The sequence below is a fragment of the Camelus ferus genome, chromosome 22 (assembly GCF_009834535.1).
Source record: "Camelus ferus isolate YT-003-E chromosome 22, BCGSAC_Cfer_1.0, whole genome shotgun sequence".
NCBI lineage: Eukaryota > Metazoa > Chordata > Mammalia > Artiodactyla > Camelidae > Camelus > Camelus ferus.
The window spans coordinates 24,976,382-24,997,116 of record NC_045717.1 but is presented as its reverse complement, the minus strand read 5'-3'; the positions used below and the strand labels follow the sequence as shown (position 1 = coordinate 24,997,116).

General features: G+C 62.2%; 1 protein-coding gene across 20 annotated transcripts in view; it reads right to left on the bottom strand.

The window, feature by feature from the left end:
* The window catches only part of PIP5K1C (phosphatidylinositol-4-phosphate 5-kinase type 1 gamma), a 55,890-nt gene that overhangs the window by 8,068 nt on the left and 27,087 nt on the right, over positions 1-20,735 (bottom strand). For 18 of the 20 annotated variants that reach the window (XR_004314357.1, XR_004314360.1, XR_004314362.1 and 15 more), the window contains exons 3-15: positions 20,401-20,493; positions 18,460-18,590; positions 17,480-17,597; positions 11,461-11,613; positions 9,812-10,111; positions 9,286-9,491; positions 7,442-7,525; positions 6,137-6,185; positions 5,239-5,323; positions 3,339-3,500; positions 2,396-2,534; positions 2,260-2,292; positions 1,078-1,182 (exon numbers count right to left, since the gene is read on the bottom strand). Coding sequence is in view for 11 of the 20 variants with exons in the window: in XM_032465957.1 (XP_032321848.1) it covers positions 1,078-1,182; positions 2,260-2,292; positions 2,396-2,534; positions 3,339-3,500; positions 5,239-5,323; positions 6,137-6,185; positions 7,442-7,525; positions 9,286-9,491; positions 9,812-10,111; positions 11,461-11,613; positions 17,480-17,597; positions 18,460-18,590; positions 20,401-20,493 (1,658 nt within the window). In the remaining 9 variants the exon portion in view is untranslated. Of the gene's footprint in view, positions 1-1,077; positions 1,183-2,259; positions 2,293-2,395; positions 2,535-3,338; positions 3,501-5,238; positions 5,324-6,136; positions 6,186-7,441; positions 7,526-9,285; positions 9,492-9,811; positions 10,112-10,771; positions 11,435-11,460; positions 11,614-13,372; positions 13,507-17,479; positions 17,598-18,459; positions 18,591-20,400; positions 20,494-20,735 lie in introns of those variants that run through there. The other 2 variants (XR_004314363.1, XR_004314364.1) reach the window with 2 other exon arrangements.

Below are 20,735 nucleotides of genomic sequence, written 5' to 3'. Positions count from 1 at the left end.
ACGGCACCGGACAGAGCGGGCTCATAGGGAACCGTCTGTCCTCTCACAGAGAAGACACTTTCTCCCTTATGTCCACAGACACGTCAAACAAACTTTGTATTTGACCTAAACACTTTCAATCTGTTAAGAAAAAAAGCATAGGTTGTTTTTAAGTCCGCTATCTTCAGTTCAAAACCTAACAAAATTAGAAGTACTAAAAAGGTAAAAAAAACCCTAAACATGCAGAATTTGAGAGACACCCCTAAAACCCCTTAGTTCAGTCTCCCCTTGACACTGCTGACATCGGGCAGGCCACTCTCTGCGGGGGCATCCTGGGCACGATGGGTGTGGACAGCGTCTCTGCCCTCCCCCACCCCCCCCACCCCCGATGCCAGGAACTCCCTAGTCATGACCACTAGGTGTCCCCAGACGTTGCCCAGGGCAGAACCACCCTCAGGTGGTTGGAAGCCACTACCTGAGTTCAAAGAGGAAATTAAAGTCACTAACCATCCACACACGGGCCAGTATAAAAGCACCGCTTTGTGGCAAAACCCAGGGGACGCGGCAAAAGCAGTGTGCACAGGGGAGGCACAGCCCTATGGGTCTCGTCACTAAAGAGGAAGGACCGTGAGCAGCCGACAGACGCTGGAGGGAGGAACGAGTGAGAACGCAGACCAGAAGCAGCGAAAGGGCAGACGTGCCCCGCGAGTTAGAGTGAATGAGATAAAAACAAAACACGGCAGGAAAAAGAGTAAGTCTCAGAGCGGTTCTCTGAGAACCCTGTGAGGCCCCGGCTGGCCAGCCCCCGGCAAGGCTACCAGGCGGAGAGAGGGCGGGTGGGAGGGAAGGGGCCTCAGACGGCAGGCGGCTCTGAGCCCAGAGGAGGCAACCCGTCCCCAGGACGAGACCCCGCCATTCCAGCATCCCGCGCCCCCTTCCCTGGGGCCCGAAGCCTGTGCCCGCCCCCCGCGCGTGGACTGCTTTTCCCAGCTTGCCCTGCGGCCAGCTGGCCACGTGACCGCGCGTGGCCACTGGGACCAGAGCAGGGCATGTACAGGAACCCATCAGCGCTACCGCAAGGACCCGGCGGCTACTCACCCCGCGTCCTCCTCCTTGGGGACCACGATCTCCACGCTGCATGCGGGCTCCACCTGCACCGTGATCTGCTGCAGGTCCTCCTCTGCGTGCACCTCCTCCTGAGGCCTGGAGGCAACGGGAGGCTGCGCCTCAGTTTCCTGCCTCTCTGTTCCCCCAGAAGGGCCAGCTGAGCTCCAGGCTGGGGCCAACTTCCAGTCCCGCTGGGAAGCTGGGAGACTCCATGAGGTGCGGCCTCTAGGTATCACTGGACCAGTGCCCTGAGCCAGCCCAGCTCATACCTGGCTCTCTGGGGACTAGAAGGGGCAGTGACTGATCGTCCACCTGGGGCCGTCCTGTGAGTCTGGCACTGGCAGGGGCACAATGAGCGAATGGTGGTCTGGATCCTGCCCACCCCGCCAGGTACCCACCTAGGGCCTGGACTAGGGGTTGGGCAGTTCTGGGTTTCCAGGCTGGGACCCCTGACATACATGGTCAGAACATTCCAGCAGCCAGGCGTGCAGAATCTCTCTGGGAGGCAACACCAGAGAGGAGACAGTGGCTGAGGTCAGAGCATGGAGCTGGACTGCAGTGGGCGAGCCTTCCACCAGATGTACCTCGTACCATGGCTGGTTTTCAACTGGCTGAAATTACCTCAAAAACTAATCACAGAAAGCAAGCTGGCTTCACTGCAGCCGTGTTACAGAGTCAAACAACTGGGGACAAGCCAGGTGTCCCCGGAGGACAGGCCAGAGCCCATCAGAGGGAGGGAATAGCCTGGGCTCCACCTGGTCACGCAGGGCCCTTCAGCTGGCAGGTGACAGGGCAAGGGGCGGGGGCCCAGCGTACATGCTGGTCCAGAGGAGGAGGGACAGGCCCAAAGGTGCCCTTGTCTAGACTTGAATGTCTCTGCAAAGAGCCAGAAGGTCTGTCTGGGGCCTGTGGACATGGAGGGGGAAGCAGCTCACTCTATTTCCTTTTGGATCTCTTAAAATAAAAAATATGAATAAAAAAGAAAGAAGAACCAACAAGCAGTGTGGGAGGCGGGACACAAACATAACCTGAGTGGAGATTCTGTGCAGTTCTGGAGCCTGACTTAAATCTGTGCCCAGGAAGGAGTGATCGGAGAGGGAGGGCTCTAGGCGGGGACAGTGGAGGAGGGGCTGCAGGGGGAGGGGGAGGGAGAGGGCTGGGGTCTCATCTCACCGGCCATCCTGTCCAGAGGACTGTGTGCGCCGCCTGCAGAGAGACCACAAACAGGTGGACAAGTGTGGAGACGCCCCGCCCACCCGTAGACCCCCCACCTGCCCCGGGGCGGAAGGAGCCGTCCTCCTTGGCTCACCTGTACCGTGGCTGCTCTGAGGTCTCTGATGGGGACCGCTCAGGGATGGACAGGGATGTGGAGGACAGGGTTGTGGCGATGGAGGCGGTGGTGGCCTCCTCAAAAGAAGGTGGTGTGCAGGGCAGGAGGTCTGGCCGGCCTGTGGGGAGGAGGCGGTGGGCACATGCAGGAGCCACACCCGGACGGACGCCCCTGGCAGGCCTCTGGGCTCCACCCACAGCTCTGCTCACCCTCTGCCACCCACATCCCCCACCTCCCACCTGCCACCCAACACTGTTCTCCCCAGCAGCTAAATTTAAGAAGACAAATATGCTCCAAGTTCCCCTGGCACAAGGCCTTCCAGTAGCTTCCCACTGCCTTCAAGCTAAAATCCAACTTCCTTCCCAGAGCCCACAGGGGTCCTGCTTGACTTGCCTCACCTGACCTCACCTCCCTCTCCTCCTCACTCATTCTGCTCCAGCTACACAGGCCTCCTGGCTGTTCCTCCAACATGCTAGGCCAGGTCCTGCCCCAGGGCCTTTGCACAGGCTCTCCCCCTTACTTGATGCTCTTCTGGAACCACTGACCCAGGAGATGGAAGGGAACTTCCAGAGCATCAGCCCCAACCCCATCAAGCACTTCACCCCCCTAGGTCTCTGCACTTCTGAAGTGACAGGAGCCTGTCACCTCCCAGGGGGTGTGGGCAGGGAGGGCCAGTTCTCCGCTCAGCTCTTCCTGTGGCTTTTCCGGGGCCCAGACCCAGCTCTCCACACCCCAGCTGCAGATCTCGGGCTGGGGGCGGGTGACTGTGACCCAGCCCCGCCCACCCAGGCGTGGCCCAGCGGCAGGGCCCCTCCCTCACACTGCATGGCTGCTGCTGCTCCCCGGGCCCCTCCTTTCTCAGTCCCCAGTAGCCCCTTCAACTCCCGTCACAAATGCACCCATTCCTAGCCCACCCGGTCACCTTCGTCCTCCAGCGTAGGGTAGCTGCGGGCCCCTCGCAGGTCGTACTGCGCCTCCTCCCGCTCGCTGGGGATCTGGCTGGCGGAGAAGGCAGCAGTGGGCCCCAGGGGCTTGACGGCCAGCAAAGCACCTCGGCCCTTCTTGGACGGCGATGACTTCAAGGCTGCAGAGGGAGGGCAGCTGGTGCATGGGGTGGCCTGGGAGTCCCGTGGCAGCCCAGAGGCAGGGCCCCGAGGCCCCCATGCCTCCTTTGTCTGAAAGCCTGATTGGTCCCACTGCTCCACCTCCAGCCCGTCCCCCAGGCCTGGGCCAGAAGCAACACTCTTGGCGGAGAAGGCCCGCCCCACTTTCCACCAGGCTTGCCTTGGGAGGCGTCAGGAGTCCCAGCGGGTACCTGTCCTGCCCACGGACAGAGATGGAATGAGAACCGGGGATCCAGCGCCCCCATCCCAGGCCCCAGAATCAGCAGCGGAATCAGCAGCTGCCAGCATTTACCGAGCACTCTGGGGCCGCACTCCCTGTCTCAGCCCTCCTGGCTACGGCTGCCTCTCTCAGACATGGAAGCCAAGGGCCTGGGACAGCGTGGCGCTCAGCACCAAGGGCCTGGCTCCAATCCAGGCTGTGTGGCCTGGGGAATGTGGCTCAGGTCTCTGGGCCCCGGCACCCTCATCTGCAACAACGCGGTCAAGGGAGGCGGGTAAACCTGTGACACCTTCTGCGCCAGCCTGGCCCCACCAGCACCCGTTAACCACCTCTCCCCTCGCCTCCTGTGACCTCTGCCGCCAGGATGGCGGGCACAGCTCCTGGCACACAGCAGGTGCTCAGTTTGCCTAACACGCAGCCAACCAGTTCCCAGAGCCCAGCAAACTCCCAAGACCACAGTGGGAATGGCACCCTGAAAAGGTTCCAGGGAGGGCAGCGCTGGTAAAGGTTAACAACCGGTTCTCCGGGGACAAATGCCAGGTTTGTGGTGTGTGCCGATCTCCATGACGTAAACACTCTCACCAGTCAATTCCAAGGTACAGCCAGATGCCCAGAAAGTGGAGCTGAGTTGGCTGCGAGAGTGAGCTGCAGGCAACCGGGTCTGGCCCAGTAGGCAGAGTGGCCCCACCAAGTGCCAGGTACTGGGCCTGCCTCTCCCTGCTGCCTCCACAGAGCCGCCCATAGTGCGGCTGCCTAGAGAGAGGGGCGCACACCAAGACCGTTCCCACACACACAGACGCTCACTGAGCACCTGCTGTGTGCCAGACCCCTGGCTGGATGCCGGGGACACAGTGACCGGGGCCCACAAGCACCCTGCCTTCTGGGGGAGGACAGGGGTCAGGGGAACAGACAGCAGACAGGCATGTGGGGAGGAAGACCCCTTCAGGCCCCATGTGGGATCTGGCCTGGGGTGGACCAGGACCCCAGACTCTGAAGGCCCAGCCCGGACACGGGATCTTTGAGGCCACCACGGGCGAGGCCACCATGCTCGCCTTGGCCTCCCCAACCACGCCCAGGCTGGCTGATGACCGGCCTCCTTGGTGCTGGCAAGGCCATGCTTCCTAGGCAGTGGCACTTCCCAGTGAGCCCCAGTGCTGGGCCCAGCCCTCCTGTCGCGCGTGAACATCCCTCGCCCTCCCAGTTCTGCAGCTGGGGAAGTTGAGGTGTGGTGGGGGTGTCACCTGCTCGAGGTCACGCAAGTCGGATAAGGCAGAGCCAGGACGGTAGCTCAGCGGGCGCCAGGCCTTGGGCTGCATCCCAGAGGGGCAGCCACCCCAACCGCCCTGCTCTCTGGACCACATCCCTGCCCCAGGCCCAGGGCTGACCCAGCGGCTGGACAGTGCTCTGGGTTTTCCCTGCCCTTGACCGTTCCGCCCTCCTCTCTCCATGCCCCCACCCAAAGGGCCCAGGCGACTCACAGGAGTTCTTCCTGAAGACAGTGTTGCTCATGAACTTGAAGAAGCGCTCAGCGTAGAAGCTGGGCCGGTGCACGGAGACCGTGTCCTGGGAAGAGAAGTGGGGGCCGGAGGGGGGCGGCGGTGAGCGCCGTGGCCCCGCTGGGAGTGTTGGGGGCGGGGGGCGTGGACCCGAGGATCAGGTAGCAGGGACAGGGAGGCAGGGGGGTGGTTTCATGACAACCCCATCTGTACTCCTAATGTTCTGAACTACATGAATGAAACGGCCATTCAAAGAGGGAGAAGAGGGAGCACCGAGCCAGGACGGCGGGGGGGACCCCTAAAGCGGGGCTCGGCAGTGGGCCCGAGCCTGCTCTGTGAGCAGCGCTGCTGGCGGCGGCGTGCCTGGCCCTGCGCAGAGGGAGGCGGAGGTCCTGCGTGGTGGTCCTCAGAGTCTTCCACATTTTGAAAAAACTCACTGTAAGTGCTTCCGAGTTGGCGGTGTACTCACGAAAACACGCATTTCAAGCTGTTTCCAAACTGAGACGGCCTGTCTAAGTGGATCCCACCCCTACGTGGCAGCACGGGTCAGAGCTGGGGCTCAAGATCCCCTCCACATCATATTTCTAGAATGTTCTTTGCCTGGCTGGCCCCTGACTTTCCCGGTCAGTCGTCCCCGGGGGTCCTTCCAGCTCGGCCTGGGGCACCTGCTGCAGGAAGACTTCCTGTGCCCTCCTCGCGGACGGCTCGGGCCCCTCGCTGCGCCGCCTGTGCTTCGTCGTCTCAGCCCCGACCCCTCGGCCTGTGACTGCCCGGTCACAGGGCACCCCCGCTGGACAGTGGCCCCCGCGAGCCTGGCCCAGCAGGATGGTCAGTATGAGTGTGAACGGAACCAAAGGATGGACAAATGAACGGCGCTCACCCCGTCGTGGACAAGGGCCTTCCAGGTGTGCTCCAGCTTCTTGATGAACCTGCAGAGGAGACACAGGCGGGACGTCAGCCACACCCTCAGGTCCCGTGCTTCTCTCCCGGGCAAGCCAGTCCCAGGGGACACTGGACGGTGTCTGGGGATGTTTGTGGTCATCACGACTGGGAGTGTTCCTGGCATCGAGGGGACAGAAAAGCCTTGGTCTAGAGGAACTAGGCCACCTGCTGCCTCAGCCAGAGGCCACTCCTCTCTTTCCTAATCCCACGGCCCCTGCTCTGCCTGCTGACAGCTCCCACCAAGGGTGCTCTGGGGCAGGACGTGGAGAGGCTGTTGTGCGAGGCCCTCTGTGGGGGGTGGTGGGCCAGCGCCCCTGAGCTCCCCCTTTTCTCTTCCCATGGCTGAGCCTGGCTCCTTTCTGCTGGAGTCAGCGCCCTGCACCACGGCCCCCAGCCTGGCTTCTGCACCACACCTGGGCTGGGAGGAGCCTGCCTCCTCCAGGCAGCCTTCCTGGATGCCTCCAGTCTGTATCGAGGAAGGATCCCCTCCTTGGGACACAGCCCCTTACAACACACTGCCCGGGAACGAGCTCTGGGCTACCTGCCGTGTGCTGTCCTGCTCCCCCGACCCCACCCCAACCCCTCAGGCCTCTGTGGAACCCTGGCCTGCTACATGGAAAGCTGCCTGCTCCTGATCCAAACAGCAAGGGAGATGCCCACAGGAGACGAGGTCAGCCCTCAGGTGGGGAAAACAGGCTGAGAACGACAGCAGTCAGGAGGGCAGGAGAGACAGGCAAAGAAGTCACCCCACCGCTGAGTGGAGTTCCTGACGTGGGGTGGGGTGTGGACAGGATGGGGAACCGCCATGGCCACAACCTGTCTGTTGTGTGTGGACCGCATGTAAAGAACGCAAGTTCCTCCTACAATTAGAAAACTAACAGTGATTAAGAGATGCCTGTTGCCAAAAACTCACAAGCATGAGGCACGGGTAACAGGGCTGCCCGTCACCCAAGGGTGTCTGTTCCTTCGGGCTGTGCCTTGCTCCTGTCCACGTTCGAGATCACAGGGTATGAGGCACTGGCTGCTAGCATTTACTTCTGCACGTTGGTTGAGGGAACCCTCCAGAGATACTGTGCTTCCCAGCCACAGGGCGTTTCTGCCTTGCTGTTTAGCCCAGCACTTGGCACACAGCAGGCGCTCAATAGACAATCGGCTGGCAACACCCCACCCACCACCCTGCCTCATGCCCTGACCCGGCTCTCACCAGGGCACGGGGAGACGGGGCCGGGGGGCGGGCACCCACCTGTAGGACTGCAGGATGTCGATAATGCCGATGTGCAGCAGCAGCCGCTCCCCTCGACCATTCACAGCAGGGATCCCCCCCATCCTGGGGAAAGAGGTAAGAGCGTCAGCACCCCCAGGGCTGGCCCAGGGTTGGTGTCACTCTCATCCTAGGGCCGCCTGCCTGATCTGGGACTTGGAGGGGACAGGGACAGGGACAGGGACAGGGACGGAGGGAGGAACAGGCAGGACTGATGCGGCCTGGGGCCGGAGGATCTACAGGCGCCCTGTAGGTGGCAGCCTGACTGCGGACCCTCAGAGGGGTACCCAGCACCCAGGAACCCCATCTTGGTGCGGGATGGAGCAGCCTCCTGGCCAGCTCACAGATTCAAAGCTGGAGGCTGGAGGCTGCCAGGGGGTCCTAGCCATGAGACTAAGGTGCACACACATCCACACGTGCATACGTGCAACTCACACACGTGCCGGCACACACATGCACACATGTACACACACACACACACACACACACACACACACACAGGCAGGGCCATGGCTTCCAGATGCAGCCTGGAGAGTTAAAGGCCTCACGCAGCCCAGGCTGAGCTGGCCCAGCAGTTAGTGAAGTTGCACGATGCACCGGCTGTCCTGAAGTCACCATGGCCACAGACCCACCAGCCTAGGCACCCCCAGCCAGGCTCTGCCAGCCACACTCCACACCCGAGCTCACCTGCTGTCCCTGCCATCCCGCCGGGCCCTGTACCGACCCTACAAATGCCAGACGGCTGAGCTCGGGCCAGCTCACGTGTCCCCCCGCCTCACCCAGCCAGGGCCCTGCGGTTGGTGGCCCAGTGTGACAGCTGGGCTGGTGTCAGGCCCTGGCCCCTGCTGTGCACCCTGAAGGCCGCCCCCACCTCTGAGCCTCCTTTTCCCAGTTGAAGATGGGGGGACATCACCCTCCCCCTCCAGGTTCCCCGCGAGGCCTGACCAGGATACGGAAGTGGAGGGCCCAGCCGGTCCCCAGTGTGCTCATCTTTTTTTTTCTTATAAGGGGACAACCTTGACACCTGCCTACAGCAGCAGTGTCCATCTGGGGCAACCCTGCCGCCAGGGGACACTATGTCTGGGGACATCTATGGTCATCACGATGGGGGGACTCCTGGCATCCAGTGGGCGGGGCTAGGGATGCCACCCCACACCCCACGGCACCCAGGACGCCCCACAGAGAACGACCGGGCCCTGAACGTGAGCACGGGGGTGGGGAGAACTCCTGAGGAGGTCTCTGAGACAGAACCCCGAGCCCGCAGGGCAGGACCAGGTCGGCTGGGCGTGTGGGGTGGGGAGACATGCCCCTCCCGTAACTCTAGGGCCTGCTCGCCCCTCCAGCCTCCTGTCATCGGTGTGGAAGGAGCACTGCCAGCCCGGCCCCTCGGGATCCTGGGTCGGGTGTCTTGCTATAAAAGGGCTCCCTCCCCGCTGGCCGTGCCCCCTTCTCCTGGCCGTGCCTCCACACCCTTCCAGTATGGCTTCCTACCGTGGGGCTTGAACCCGACCTGCAGGCCCCACAGGAAGGAGGGGGGTCTGTTTTCCACAGGGGCCGATGACCTCAGTCTACTGACTGATTAACCTGGGTGCCGTGGTCAGAACACCTGGCCCCGCTGAGCGTTCACTGGCCGACCCTCACGGGCTCGGGGTGGGGTGGGGATGCTGCCGTCTGGTTTACAAAAGAGGAACTGGTCAGCCGGGCTTCTGGACTTGTCCCTCTGTCACCGTCCTCGCCAATACCCCCTGCCACTTCTCGCCTCAAGGGGGTGAGGGCAGAGGTGATGGAGTGGAAAGTCCTCCAGCCCCGCCGGCCCTGCCACCTACGTGTCGTCGGTCTCAATGGCCTCCCCACGCGCGGCCCCGCCCTGGATGGACTCCATGGCTGTGGAGTAGAGCGCCTTCTGGCCCAGCGGCCGCTTCTCGTCAGCGGTGCTCTGCGCGCCCTCGGCCTGCCGCTCCCGCTCCTGCTGGTCGATGTTGTGCACGCCCAGGAGCAGGCTGTAGTCCATGATCTTGAAGCTCTCCAGCACCTGCGGGGCGGGGGGTCAGGGGCCGAGCCTTCACCACCCCACCCAGGCCTGCCTGCGCTGCCGCATCCCTGCTTCCTCCACCCTAACGGGCCACGAAGAGCCTGGAGGGCCTTCTTTTTCCCTACAAAGCGGCTGCCCGTGGGGGAGGCCAGCGCGGGGCCCGCACTCACGGGCCGGGACCTGACACGCACTTTAAGCGAAGGGCCCTGAAACACGGGCTGCTTCGGAGGAACGGGAGCGCAGCCTGCGGCCCTCGGCTCACGCCGCGCCAGCTTTCACCAGCGCCCCGTCCCACAGGCGCAGAGGCCGGGGCTGCTCACCAGGCAGTCGCGCTGCAGCGTCTTGACGAGCGCAGAGAAGGTGTCGGCATCGAGCAGCAGCCCCTCGGGCACGTCCTGGATGAAGTCCAGGTCCTTGTAGGTGGGCAGGCTCTTCTCCTTCTCCTTCCTGCTGGCGCGCCGCTTGTACGTGGAGCCCTTGAGGTCGAACTTGAGGTGCATCTTGACGACGCGCGGCAGGACGTTGTTCATCACCACCACGCGGATGTTCTTGCCGCCCGACTGCACGCAGTACAGCCCGTAGAACTTGGGCAGCAGCGTCCGCGGGTTCTGGTTGAGGTTCTGCGGGGGGAGGTGATGCTGTAGCCACTCCTGTGCCCCAAGCTCGGGGACAGAGCTGGCTCCTACCTCAGTGGCACTTCACGCATCCTTGACTCCCCTGTCCCCTCCAGCTGCTCCTCAGGTCTCAGGCCAGGAGCCGCCTCCTCAGGAAGCCTGCCCTGACCACCTCCCCCGAGGACGGCCCCTCACTCCATGCCCCCAGGACCCCGACTACATACCGGCTGACCGCTCCCCCTCCCCACCAACTGCAGCTCCCAGGAGGGTCTGTTTCTACAGAGCCAGGCCCAGAGAGAGACGGACTTTGGATAAAGAGCCCCAGGCGACGCTCCCAAGGCGTCTGGGCCTGGCCTCCCACCAGGTCAGACCCAGCTGTCCCACCCCCACAGCCCACCCTGGGGGAACAGGGGGCATGGCTTCCAGGCGTGTCCAGGGCGGGGGGGGGGGGGGGGGGCGGTCAGCAAACGCAGGCCCAGGGGCCAAATCCACCTGGCCACTTGTTTTTGTATAACTGGGAGCCAAGAATGGTTTTACATTGTTTAAAAGTTGATAAAACCAAAAGAAAAACAGCATCTTGTGACATGTTAAAATTATACAAAATGTTCACATCATTGTCCACAAATAAAGTTTTATTGGCACTTGGCCACGCCCACTCACTCACACAGTTTTCCGGCTGCAACTGCAGAGCTGAGCCAAGGGGACAGAGGCCATTGATCACAAAGCTGGAGATGTTCACAGTCTGGCTCTTTACAGAAGTTTGCTGACTCCCCCTGTCTAGAAGAGCCAGGGGTCCCACCCAAGATCACACATGGCAGAGTGAGGGGTGCAGGACCACCACAAGGGAGACAGGCCACAATCTGTGCTGAGGTTTGTGTGGCCGATCCCCAAGCCAGCCAGGCCGGTCTCAGCAGGGTAGGCTGGCACTCAGGCGGGTCCCCACTCCTATCAGTGTGCATGTCAGGACCCCTGCTGCTGGGGGCTGGGGTCTGAGGCTCCTGCTCCCTCCCTTGCCCAGGGGCCTGAGTATGCTTTCGGGTCTGCGTCACACGCAGACCAGAGGTGCCAACTGGCAGCCCAGCCCATCTCCCCAGGGCTTCTCTGAGTCACAGGCTGCTGAGACACGAGGCCCAAAGCCAAGATTTCTGGGACCTACGACTCAGGGGAGTGGGTGGTGGGGGATGGCTACCAGGGCCCAGACAGCAGTTTCCGCTGCACAGGATGGGGCTCGCGGGTGAGGCTCAGAGACCCAGGAAGGCTTGTCTTGGTTGGTGCCCAGGGCTCCCCAGGCAGAGGAGGGAGGGCTGTGAGGTCTGGGCTGGGGGACCGGGCTGGAGGACTCCCGCGGGCCCTACCATGTAGTAACCAGGCAGCAGCTTTTGCAGGAACTCAGCCTCTTTGTGCATCACCGTCTTGATGATGAACTCATCATCGCTAGTGACGTAGAAGAGGGAGCCGCTGGCGCCGGGGTTGGACAGCTCGATCAGTGGCTCGTTGCACAGCGAGTACTGAAAAGGGGGACAGTAAGTGTGCGCGGAGGGTCACCAACACCCCCTTCCCAGGCCCAAGGCCTGGAAGACAACCCCAGAACCAGTTAGCTCCATTTTACAGATGAGAAAACTGAGGCTCTGCGGGGGAGACTGACTGGCCCAAGGACACACAGTAAGGATTTAAACCCGGGCTAAGCCTGCAGCCTGAGTGCTAATCTACTAGAGCATGTTCCTTCTCCTGTTTGTGACAGACAGCTGACCGTGCTGGGTGCCAACACCCCTGGCCAAGGCTGGCTTCCCAGCCTCCCCTGAAGCTTGGTGTGGCCACGTCAGCTCTGGCAGTGAGTCGTGGGCAGAAGCTGCTAAGTGGGACCTGGGAAGGATTCCTAAACGGGTGACAGAATCTGGTGTCTGAACTCCTCTCTCTTTCCCACCAGGGCGCTGACTGGAACCCCAGCAGCCATGCTGGACCGCACGGTGATCTTTGGGACGGAAGCCAGGCACTGGCTAGGCAGAGACAGAAGCTGCGTCTCTGGTGAGCAGCCCTGCTTGGCCCCTCGCATCTCTCCAGCCTCCTCTTCCCACCCACGTCCAAGCTCTGCCTCCGTCTTCACTGCCCATTGGCCCACACCCCCTCCCCACCATCAGACAGTAAGTTCTGAGAAAGCAGGGATTTTCAGGTGATTTTGTTCACGTAACAAGAGGGATCCCCAGTGCCTGGCATACAGTAGGTGCTCAATTTGTTAAGCAAATGATTAAAGAGCGAGGCCTGTAGGGCTTTTCAGCTGAGTCAACGAAGTACTTGTTGGGGTTAAGGCTGTTTGGATCAGGTTTTCTGTCCCTGGCACCCCCCAATCTACTGAGCACCGCTGGGATTCATGGACGAGGCCCAGCACGGGGTAAATGTCGGGTGAACATCTGCCGTGTGGACACGGAGACCGCAGCAGCTCAGGACTGCGGCTGGAGGTGGGGCGGACACGGGAGTGTCACGAGTGCTGCCCCTGCCCCAGCGAATGGCGACGTGCCAGGCCCTCGAGTTAGGTGAGGCTGGGACACTGGCTTGGGCACAGCAGCACATGGAAGTGATGTGTCCCTTCCAGAAACTGCTTTCCGAGCCACGCCGCCCTTCTGGCCCCTGGCCAAGGTGGCCATGCCACTGGGTGGGAAGTGGGCTGTGACAAGGCTTGGCCCCGAGATCCCTGCCCACCCTCGAAGAAAGCAGCCCCAGAGAGGGGCCCCCTCGGCTCTGTACACGCCCCTCGAGATGCCCACTTGGCCCACACAAACCAGCCAGCTCTGGGGGTTAAGAGCCAACTGACCCCGAACAAGGAGCTCAAGCCTGGGATGTGGCCTGACCCCGTGACTGCTTGCTGGAGAGCTCAGCCTGACTCTGCCGGGGCCACAGGCAGGGGGAGCCCCGTACCCCAGCAGTCAGCGCACCCCGGTTGGTGGGCAACGCAGGAAGTCAGGGGCTCCCCCACCTCCCAGCCAGCCATGGCCAAGCCCGGAAGCCACTGAGACCTGGCAGGTCGTGGTGCTGCAGGGATGCCAGAGTCGGTGTCAAGTACCACATCTGTCATCGGGGGGCTATGAGTGGGGCAGGTGCCTGTCAGAGCCATGGCCTCCCCAGGGACTGGAGGCATCAGCCTAAGAGGCAGAGGCGGCATGGCCACGGCTGCTGCCCAGACACCATGGCCCTGCACTGACGTGAGGGCCATGACACCTGCCACTGGAGCCAACCAGCCAGGGGGCCTGCAGGACTCAAGGAGCTACACACCCAGGCTTCTCAGAAGACTGCATTCCCCGATCCAGCAACTGGCTCAGAAATGGACATGTGTCCTCAGGTCAGGTAGAGCCAACCTAAGCCCTTCCGGGAGAGGTGGTATGTGGACACCAGGAGGCAGAGCTGGGATGACAGGCTGCAAGGGGCCACCTTTCTAACCTGCAGAGAAAAGCAGGGAAACACACAGAGCCCTGCTGCTCTTGGCCCAGCTCCTAGATCCAGCTATGCCTGAAGCCACAGCTGCCTCTGGGAGCCCAAGCCCTTGAGCCAAAGGCTATTATATGTCCATAGGCCTAGGTGCTGGGGTGCTCACAAGCTGGAGCCCACTCCCAGGGCTCCTCAGAGCCCACCAACGGCTGGCCCTAGGTCCCACCCACCACCACCTAGTCTCAGCCCTGCACCTTCCGGACACAGAGCAGGGCTGCACTGCCTGATCTCTTGGGCCGGGTGAGGCCCTGACGAGCACTGGCCAGTGCACTGTGAGTGAAGCGGTGAGAGGTTCCCAGGCTGGAGGACTGAAATGCTGCTGTGAGCCCTCCAGGACTCTCCCTCTGCCGCAGAGACCAGACATTTGGGATGGGAGCTGCTTGGTCAGCCTGGGTCCCTGAGTGACACTGATGAACACGGCCCCCAGCCAAACCAGGGTGAACACAAAGTGTGAGCAAGAAACACCACTGCATTTTAGGCCATAAAAATGCGGGGGGGGGTGCTGTTTGTTACCCAGCATAATCTGGCTTGAACTGACTTGATGCATGCTGTTCCCACTTCTTATGTGTTACTGACCCCCAGGAGCACCAGGAGAGGCAGAATCAGGCACAAGGGAGGCCTTCCTGGGTCCCCTGCCCAAAAGCCACCTGCCACTTTCTCAATACAATCTGACACCCAAGCGTATTTCCATGTACCCCCTGGTGCACTGATGTCTGATCTCAGCCTCGAGAGGTGGTAATGGGCGAGGCTATCAACCCCACCCAGTGTGGTGGAGCTGGAAGCCAGCTCACGTTGCAGTCAGCAAAGGCCAGGGTATGCCGACTAACAAGCAGCCCCCACATCTCAGTCACACTGTGCCTCTGCTGAGGGTTTGGCTGGGGCTGGGCTCCCTGCTGTCACTCAGGGGCCCAGGTGGGGGCCGCCCTGAATGACCCACTAACACTTTGGGCATCTCCCCTGGAGCAGTGGGGAGACAGTCAGTCCTCACGCCAAGATTCCTGAGGCCTGGTCTCGGCGCTGGGGACACAGCAGTAAGCAAACAGGCTGCATCCCTGCCTCCTGGAGCTGACATTCTAGTGGAGACCAAATATAGTAAAATGGTGTGTGAAATGGTGATAGAGGACACAGAGAAACATCCCGCGGGGTCAGAGGGCAGAGGTGATGAAGGCTGCTGCAGTGGCCAGGTGGCCAAGGAAGGATGTTCCCTCTGAGGACCTGACATGTGAGCAAAAGAAGGTGGCAGAGCCTATGCAAAGGCCCCAAGCAGGGGCACTTGGCTGGAGGACAGGACAGGGAAGGGGCTGATGTGGCTGGGTGACCCAGGGGACAGTGCAGCGGCCTCAGGAAGGGCCCCGGGGTTGGGCCGAGCAGGTCGGCTTTTACTCCAAGTGTGAGGACAGCCAGGGAGTGACCCAATGTGATCTGTGCCTGAAGAGGAGGCTCAGGGCTCTGGGTGTGAGGCTGACGGGGTGCCCGGGGGCTGTGGGGTCCTGCGCAGGGGTGCCAGTGGAGGGTGAGAAGTGGCCGGATTCTGACACACCGGACAGCAGGTTTGACTGGACTCCCAGCGGCTCAGGGAAGACGGCGGGTGGGGGCAGGATGCCTGCAAGCTGCAGCCAGCACCTGCTCGGCCATCTGTCCGCCCAGCTCTGCCCACAGCCAGGAGCCACAAACATCCATGGAACACAGAGGCCCCTGCCCAGGCGTACCCTCTGCCAGGCCAGCCCCGGACCCTCAGCCACTCTCGCCACCTTCGGGCACAAGTTACAGCAACCACGCTGCATGAGAGGCACACCAAGTGGGAAAGCAGCAGGAAGAGGTGCCCAGCCCTGTACAAACTCAGTCTGTGAGCAGAGAACATTCTGCAACACAACGGCCGACAGCTGCCTCTGGCGGGTGGCTCGGTTGAGGCCGTGGGTCTCGGGCTTCACTGGGCGCTGCCCTGACGGGGGGCAGCGGCAAGCAGGGGCTCTGGAGCCCGGTGACCCACAGTCCGGACGTCAGAATGGGGCCACGGGCAGACGCCCCCGGGCGTGCCCCTCCTCCACTGGCGCCAAGGCCAACAGACAAGCTCAGATTCAGGACACGGCCCCCACCTCCCGCCTCACACCTGCTGCCCTGAGCGGAGGTTAAGGGGCATTTAAACCCCGGACAGCACAGGGGTCTCACAAGTGGGGAGAATGACTGCACCCCATAAAACTCAGGCCTGGTGCTGCTGCCAGAAGAGAGACTCCTGCCACCGGGGGCTGAGGCCATGGCTGTGGAGAAGGGAGGACCCCGGGGTGGGGGAAGGCAGAGGGGAGGCTGGGGTTGCGACCGGGCGCCTGATCTGCCCCCCGCCCGCTGCGTGGGCTTCACTCCTGTAGCTCAGAGCGACAAGCCCGCAGGCTGGGGGGCTCTGCTTGCCCTCCGCCCAGCACCCCGTTTCTGTGCTGCATTCCCTGCTTGCTCCCACAGCCGACTCCACCTGCTCCCACCCTCTGCATTCCCAGAACAGAGATGCCCCAGGTCTGAACCTTCCATCGAGTTTCCAGCAAGCCAGGGCCCCGGGGCTCAGAACACCCAGGCCATCTCCTTCCTCCAGCTGCCCTTCCAGGCTCCCTCCTCTCTGCGGCCTGTGCTGGAGGTCGCAGGGCTGCGGCCAGCCTGTCGGGGCCCTGGGGGCGGGACACGCACACGGGAACGCTCCCCCTCAGAAAAGCAAGGAGAACGCAGGCTGAAGGTCACCGAGGTGGGGCCAGACCCCTGAGGCTCCCATGCTTCTCTTATCAAGTTGGAGATCAGGCCCTTGCCAGCTCCCCTCTGTGGACACCAGCTCCACTGGTCTGCTTCCCACTAATGGACACTGAGACCGTTTCTCCGACTGTGGATAATGTCCTGGGTTCCCCTTCCGGGGACGCGCTGAGAGTCTAGGTGACCAGGTGTCACGTCTACTGTGGAACCACCAGGCTCCACACTGAACACTTCTCACTCTGCAAAGCTCACAAACGAATGGGAATGTCTTCAAGGAGCTGGGACGGGGGCAGGAGGGGAGAAGCCACGAGCGGGACATGAGGCTGCAGTCAGAGTGCCAGGCCTTGGCCTGGGCCAGGGTGCCATGACTCCTGGGCACTGGCCGGAGCTGGAGAGCCCTGGGTGACACGTGCTCCTAGCCGGAGCCAACTCCAGTTTCCCACAGACTAAAAACCAGATGGGGACACTGAGAGCACAGCCAGGGCCCTCCAGGCACACGGGACGGGCTGACCCCTAGGGGTGGCAGGTAGAGGATCAGAAACGGATGCCTCCCTGGTGTGAAGTTACAACACAGTGACCAGGTGGGCGTGGACAGTGACCAGGTGGGCGTGGAGCAGACCACGGACCTTCGGAAGCGCAGACTCTGGCTGGTGACCCCGGCGCTGCTGCCATGAGGCACCGTCTGTACATGGCCTCCAGGAGTCCTGACCATGGGTGCAAGGTCAACGAGCCTGGCCTAGGTTTTGCTTTTTCTAATTTGAGAGCCTAAAGCCAGGAACCGGGGCGACAGAGTCCAGGCTGGTGCCCCAAGCGCAGGCGAGGTCTGTTATGGGCAGTCCCCCTAGGATGTGCATGGGAGGTGCTAACATCTGTGGTACCAGCCAGCTCTCCCCAGGGTACGCTCTGACTAAGAGGCCGCGTGGAGGGAGGAGGTGCCCGGCTGGCCGTCAGCATGGGCCGAGTCCTGCCATCGACGCAGGGGGCTTAGAAGAGACCCACCTCCAATTGAGTTCCCTTGAGGCCCCCGCCCCGCCCACCCCCATCACAACCCAGGCAGAAGGCCAGTGATGTCCGTCCCACAGAGACCCAGAGATGATACACAGGTGGCGACCTGAGCCACTGAGTCTAGGCTCACGCTGGGTCACAGGCCAGTCAGCTCACCAAGTAGTCATCCGGCCGGATCCCAAAGAGCTCCCGGAAGTAGCGGAAGGCAACAGGTGCGTAGGTCTTGAACCTGAAGTCCTGGAAGTGGTGGGCGGGGGTGAGGTTGCTGCCTTCACTGCAGAGGGAGCAAGGGAAGCCTGTGAGGGTCCATGGCTTGGGTGCTTCTCCCCTCCCCAACCTGACGCCCCGCCTCCCCCAGGCCCCTAGATGGCTAATCCAATCCAAAAAGCAACATGGGGCTCCTGATGGGACAAAGGGCCCTGGCCGGTCTCAGGCTGTCCCCTAAAGACTACCCTCCTTTCCTTCATTAGCAACGGAGCCCACGGCATTGGCTGGGTACACGGCCACCCACAGTAAGACCACTTCCAGCCTCTCCCGCAGCCCGCTGGTGTGGTCCGAGGACTGTGCTCAGCCAATCGGCTGTGAGTGGTGGAGGAATGACACGCATCCTTTCTTGGTCATGCCCATAAAGGGCAGGGGTATGTGCTCTCCTCCTCCTTTGTGCTGTGGGAATGCAGGTGCGATGGCAGGAGCCTGCGCAGCCACCAGGGAACAGTGGTTAATAAAGCAGCACACTGAAGATGGCAGAGCAGCCAGAAGGAATGTGGGCCCCAACATCGTGGAGCCACCCAACTAGCCCTGGACTGCCTGTCTGTGCATGTGTGTGTGTGTATGAGAGAGAGAGAGAGAGAGAGGGAGAGAGGGAGGGATAGAAAGAGAAACAACAAACTTCTATCTTTTCCTATTTTTAAAAAATCACCATTATATTGCATCCTGCTGGTTTAGCAGCTAACTGATATCCTGACTGACAAAGGGCTGGACCGCAAAGCCAAGGCGACTCCAGGAGGGGCCTTTGCTGTTGTGGGCAGAGAAAGGAGCTCAGAGGATCTGAAGTCTGCTTCCCATTGCGGCTGTCTGTCTGCAGGGCGAGGCTGCGGCCCTGGGAGGCTGCCTGCGCGGGCCAGGTCTGGACCCACCTGGGGAAGAAGATGCTCTCCACAACATAGAAGTCCTGCATGAGCACGTCACGCTCTGGCTTGGAGCTCAGGTTGCCCACGGTGTAGCCGATGCCCAGCTGGATGGCCCCCTTCAATGTGGAGGACGTGGTCTGTGGGAGAAACCGAGCCGCATCAAGACCCCCGGAGCTGATCCCCATCCCCTACCCGGCCACCAGGGTGAGAGGCAGGATGGGAAGCCCCCTCGGGACAGGGATGAGGGCAGTATCTGGCAGCTCGGTCCCTGACACCCACCCCCGTGGGGCCCCCAGGCACCTCCAGGACCATCAGACACACTGCCCTCGGTCCTGTCACTCAGTGCACAAGGTCACACAGCAAGGAAGAGGCCTAGCTGAGATGCCAACACCACTTCTCAGGGCCCCAAGGCCTATTTTCTATCAATTCTAGAAAGTTCTCACATCTTAAAACTGCCCCAACTCAGCAGGGGTCTAACCGCTGGCAGGGCTCTCTCAGGGGAAGGCCCTGTACGCAGTGCGGCCGGGGCTCCACGTCCGCAGACCAGGGCTCCTCCTGCCCGCCTTCAAGAAGCTCTGCCCTGCCACAGCGGGGGCAGCTCTGCCTCTCCACACCTCAGCTTCTGACCCCAGTGGGGGGCACAGGCGACAGTGCCGGCCCTCCTGGGGCTGCCGGCACGCCTGCCCACCTGCAGAAGCACGTGTACCTCTCTCAGCACCGCCGTTCACGTCACCCTCACCCTGAGCTCTAGGCAAGGCGCCTCCTGAGAAGAGTCCCTCGACCCCCAGTGGCCCCATCCCAGGAGCAAGCCCTTCCCCCGCGCCAGGTCACCCGGCCTCAGGCACTTCTCCTGAAGCCCCTGAGATCCACTCCCTCAAGATGCCATCGACTGAACAGGATTATGCAGAGAAGACACACAGACTGCCAAGAGCACAGGCGAAGGTGGAGACACAGTGAGACCTGCTTCCCACACCCTGGGAGGGACGTGATCAGACAGACGGACAGCTGGTGGCAAGGGGATGGGAGGATGGAGACCCCCGCTCGGCCGCTGGGGATGGAAAATGGGCGGCCGCTGCCGGCAGTCTGCGGATCCTCCCACAGAGCCTGCGGGGCCCAGCGGCTCCACGCCCAGGTGTGCGGCCCAGAGACGGACAAGCACGGCGCACAGACACCCGCATGCAGGCCTGCCCGGCAGCGCCGCTTGCCGTCGCTGAAAACCGGAAACCCAAGCGCCCAGCAATAGAGGAGGAGATACAGGAAACAGGCCCCTCCACACGAGGCAGCATCGCTCCGCCGGGGAGGGCGAGCAGCCCTGACACCCGCTGCCACGGGGACGGACCCCAAGAGCACGGTGCTCGGGGAGAGAAGCAGACACAGAAGGGCACAGTGGGTGTCCATGGATGTGAGACGTCCGGAACAGGCCAGTTCCTAGAGAGAGGAAGTGGGTTCCTGGTATAGGGGCTTGGGGGGGGCCTGGGGTACTTGCTGTTGGGGACGGGTTTCTTTTCAAGGCAACAGAAAAGTTCTAAAATTGACTGCGGCAACGGCTGCATGGCTCTGAATGCTCTAGAAACCAGCAAACTGTGCACTTCAAAAGCGTGACTCACTGGGGGCGTGCCCGCTCTCAGCAGAGCGGGTGTATTAGGAGGTGCGACAAGGCGGGGGGACCAGCAGCCACGGTCCCAGCTCCCGGAACAGCCCTGGCCCGACCTGACCTCAGAGCCTCCCTCACCGCTGCCTCAGCCCCGCTTTCCGAGCTGTGGTCTCCTCTCTAGACTAGCCAGCAGGGCGGGGGGGGGGGGCGTGGTGCAGCCTTGGTGACCAGCTGTCCCCAGGATGACATGCAGCAGGGGCCTCCCTGGACCGAGAGCAACCACCTGCAGCTGAACGCCACGCCCGCCCCCCGGCTTCCTCGCCAGCCCCGCCGGCCGAGCGCAGAGCAGGAACCTTCTTGTAGGTGGTCTCTCCGGACGCGTCCACTCCCCGATGGCCCAGCTTCTTCCCGTGGCCAGGGCCTGGCTGTCCTGTCATCAGCGGGGCCTGGAGGAGAGAAGCAGGCAGTGTTCAAGACGGGCGGGGGCCAGGGTGCTGGGGCAATCCTGGCAGGAAAGGGCTGTGCCCGTTGTGGGGCCCAGGGCGGGGGCTGGTTTGTGTGGGCCAAACCAGGCCCAGGACTTCCCGCTCCTCCAGAAAAGCAGGAGGCTGGCCGCCCCGTCCACCTGCAGGCAGCGGGAGAAGAGCCCCAGTTTCAGGTCTCCCCTCAGCACTGCTGACACCCGGCT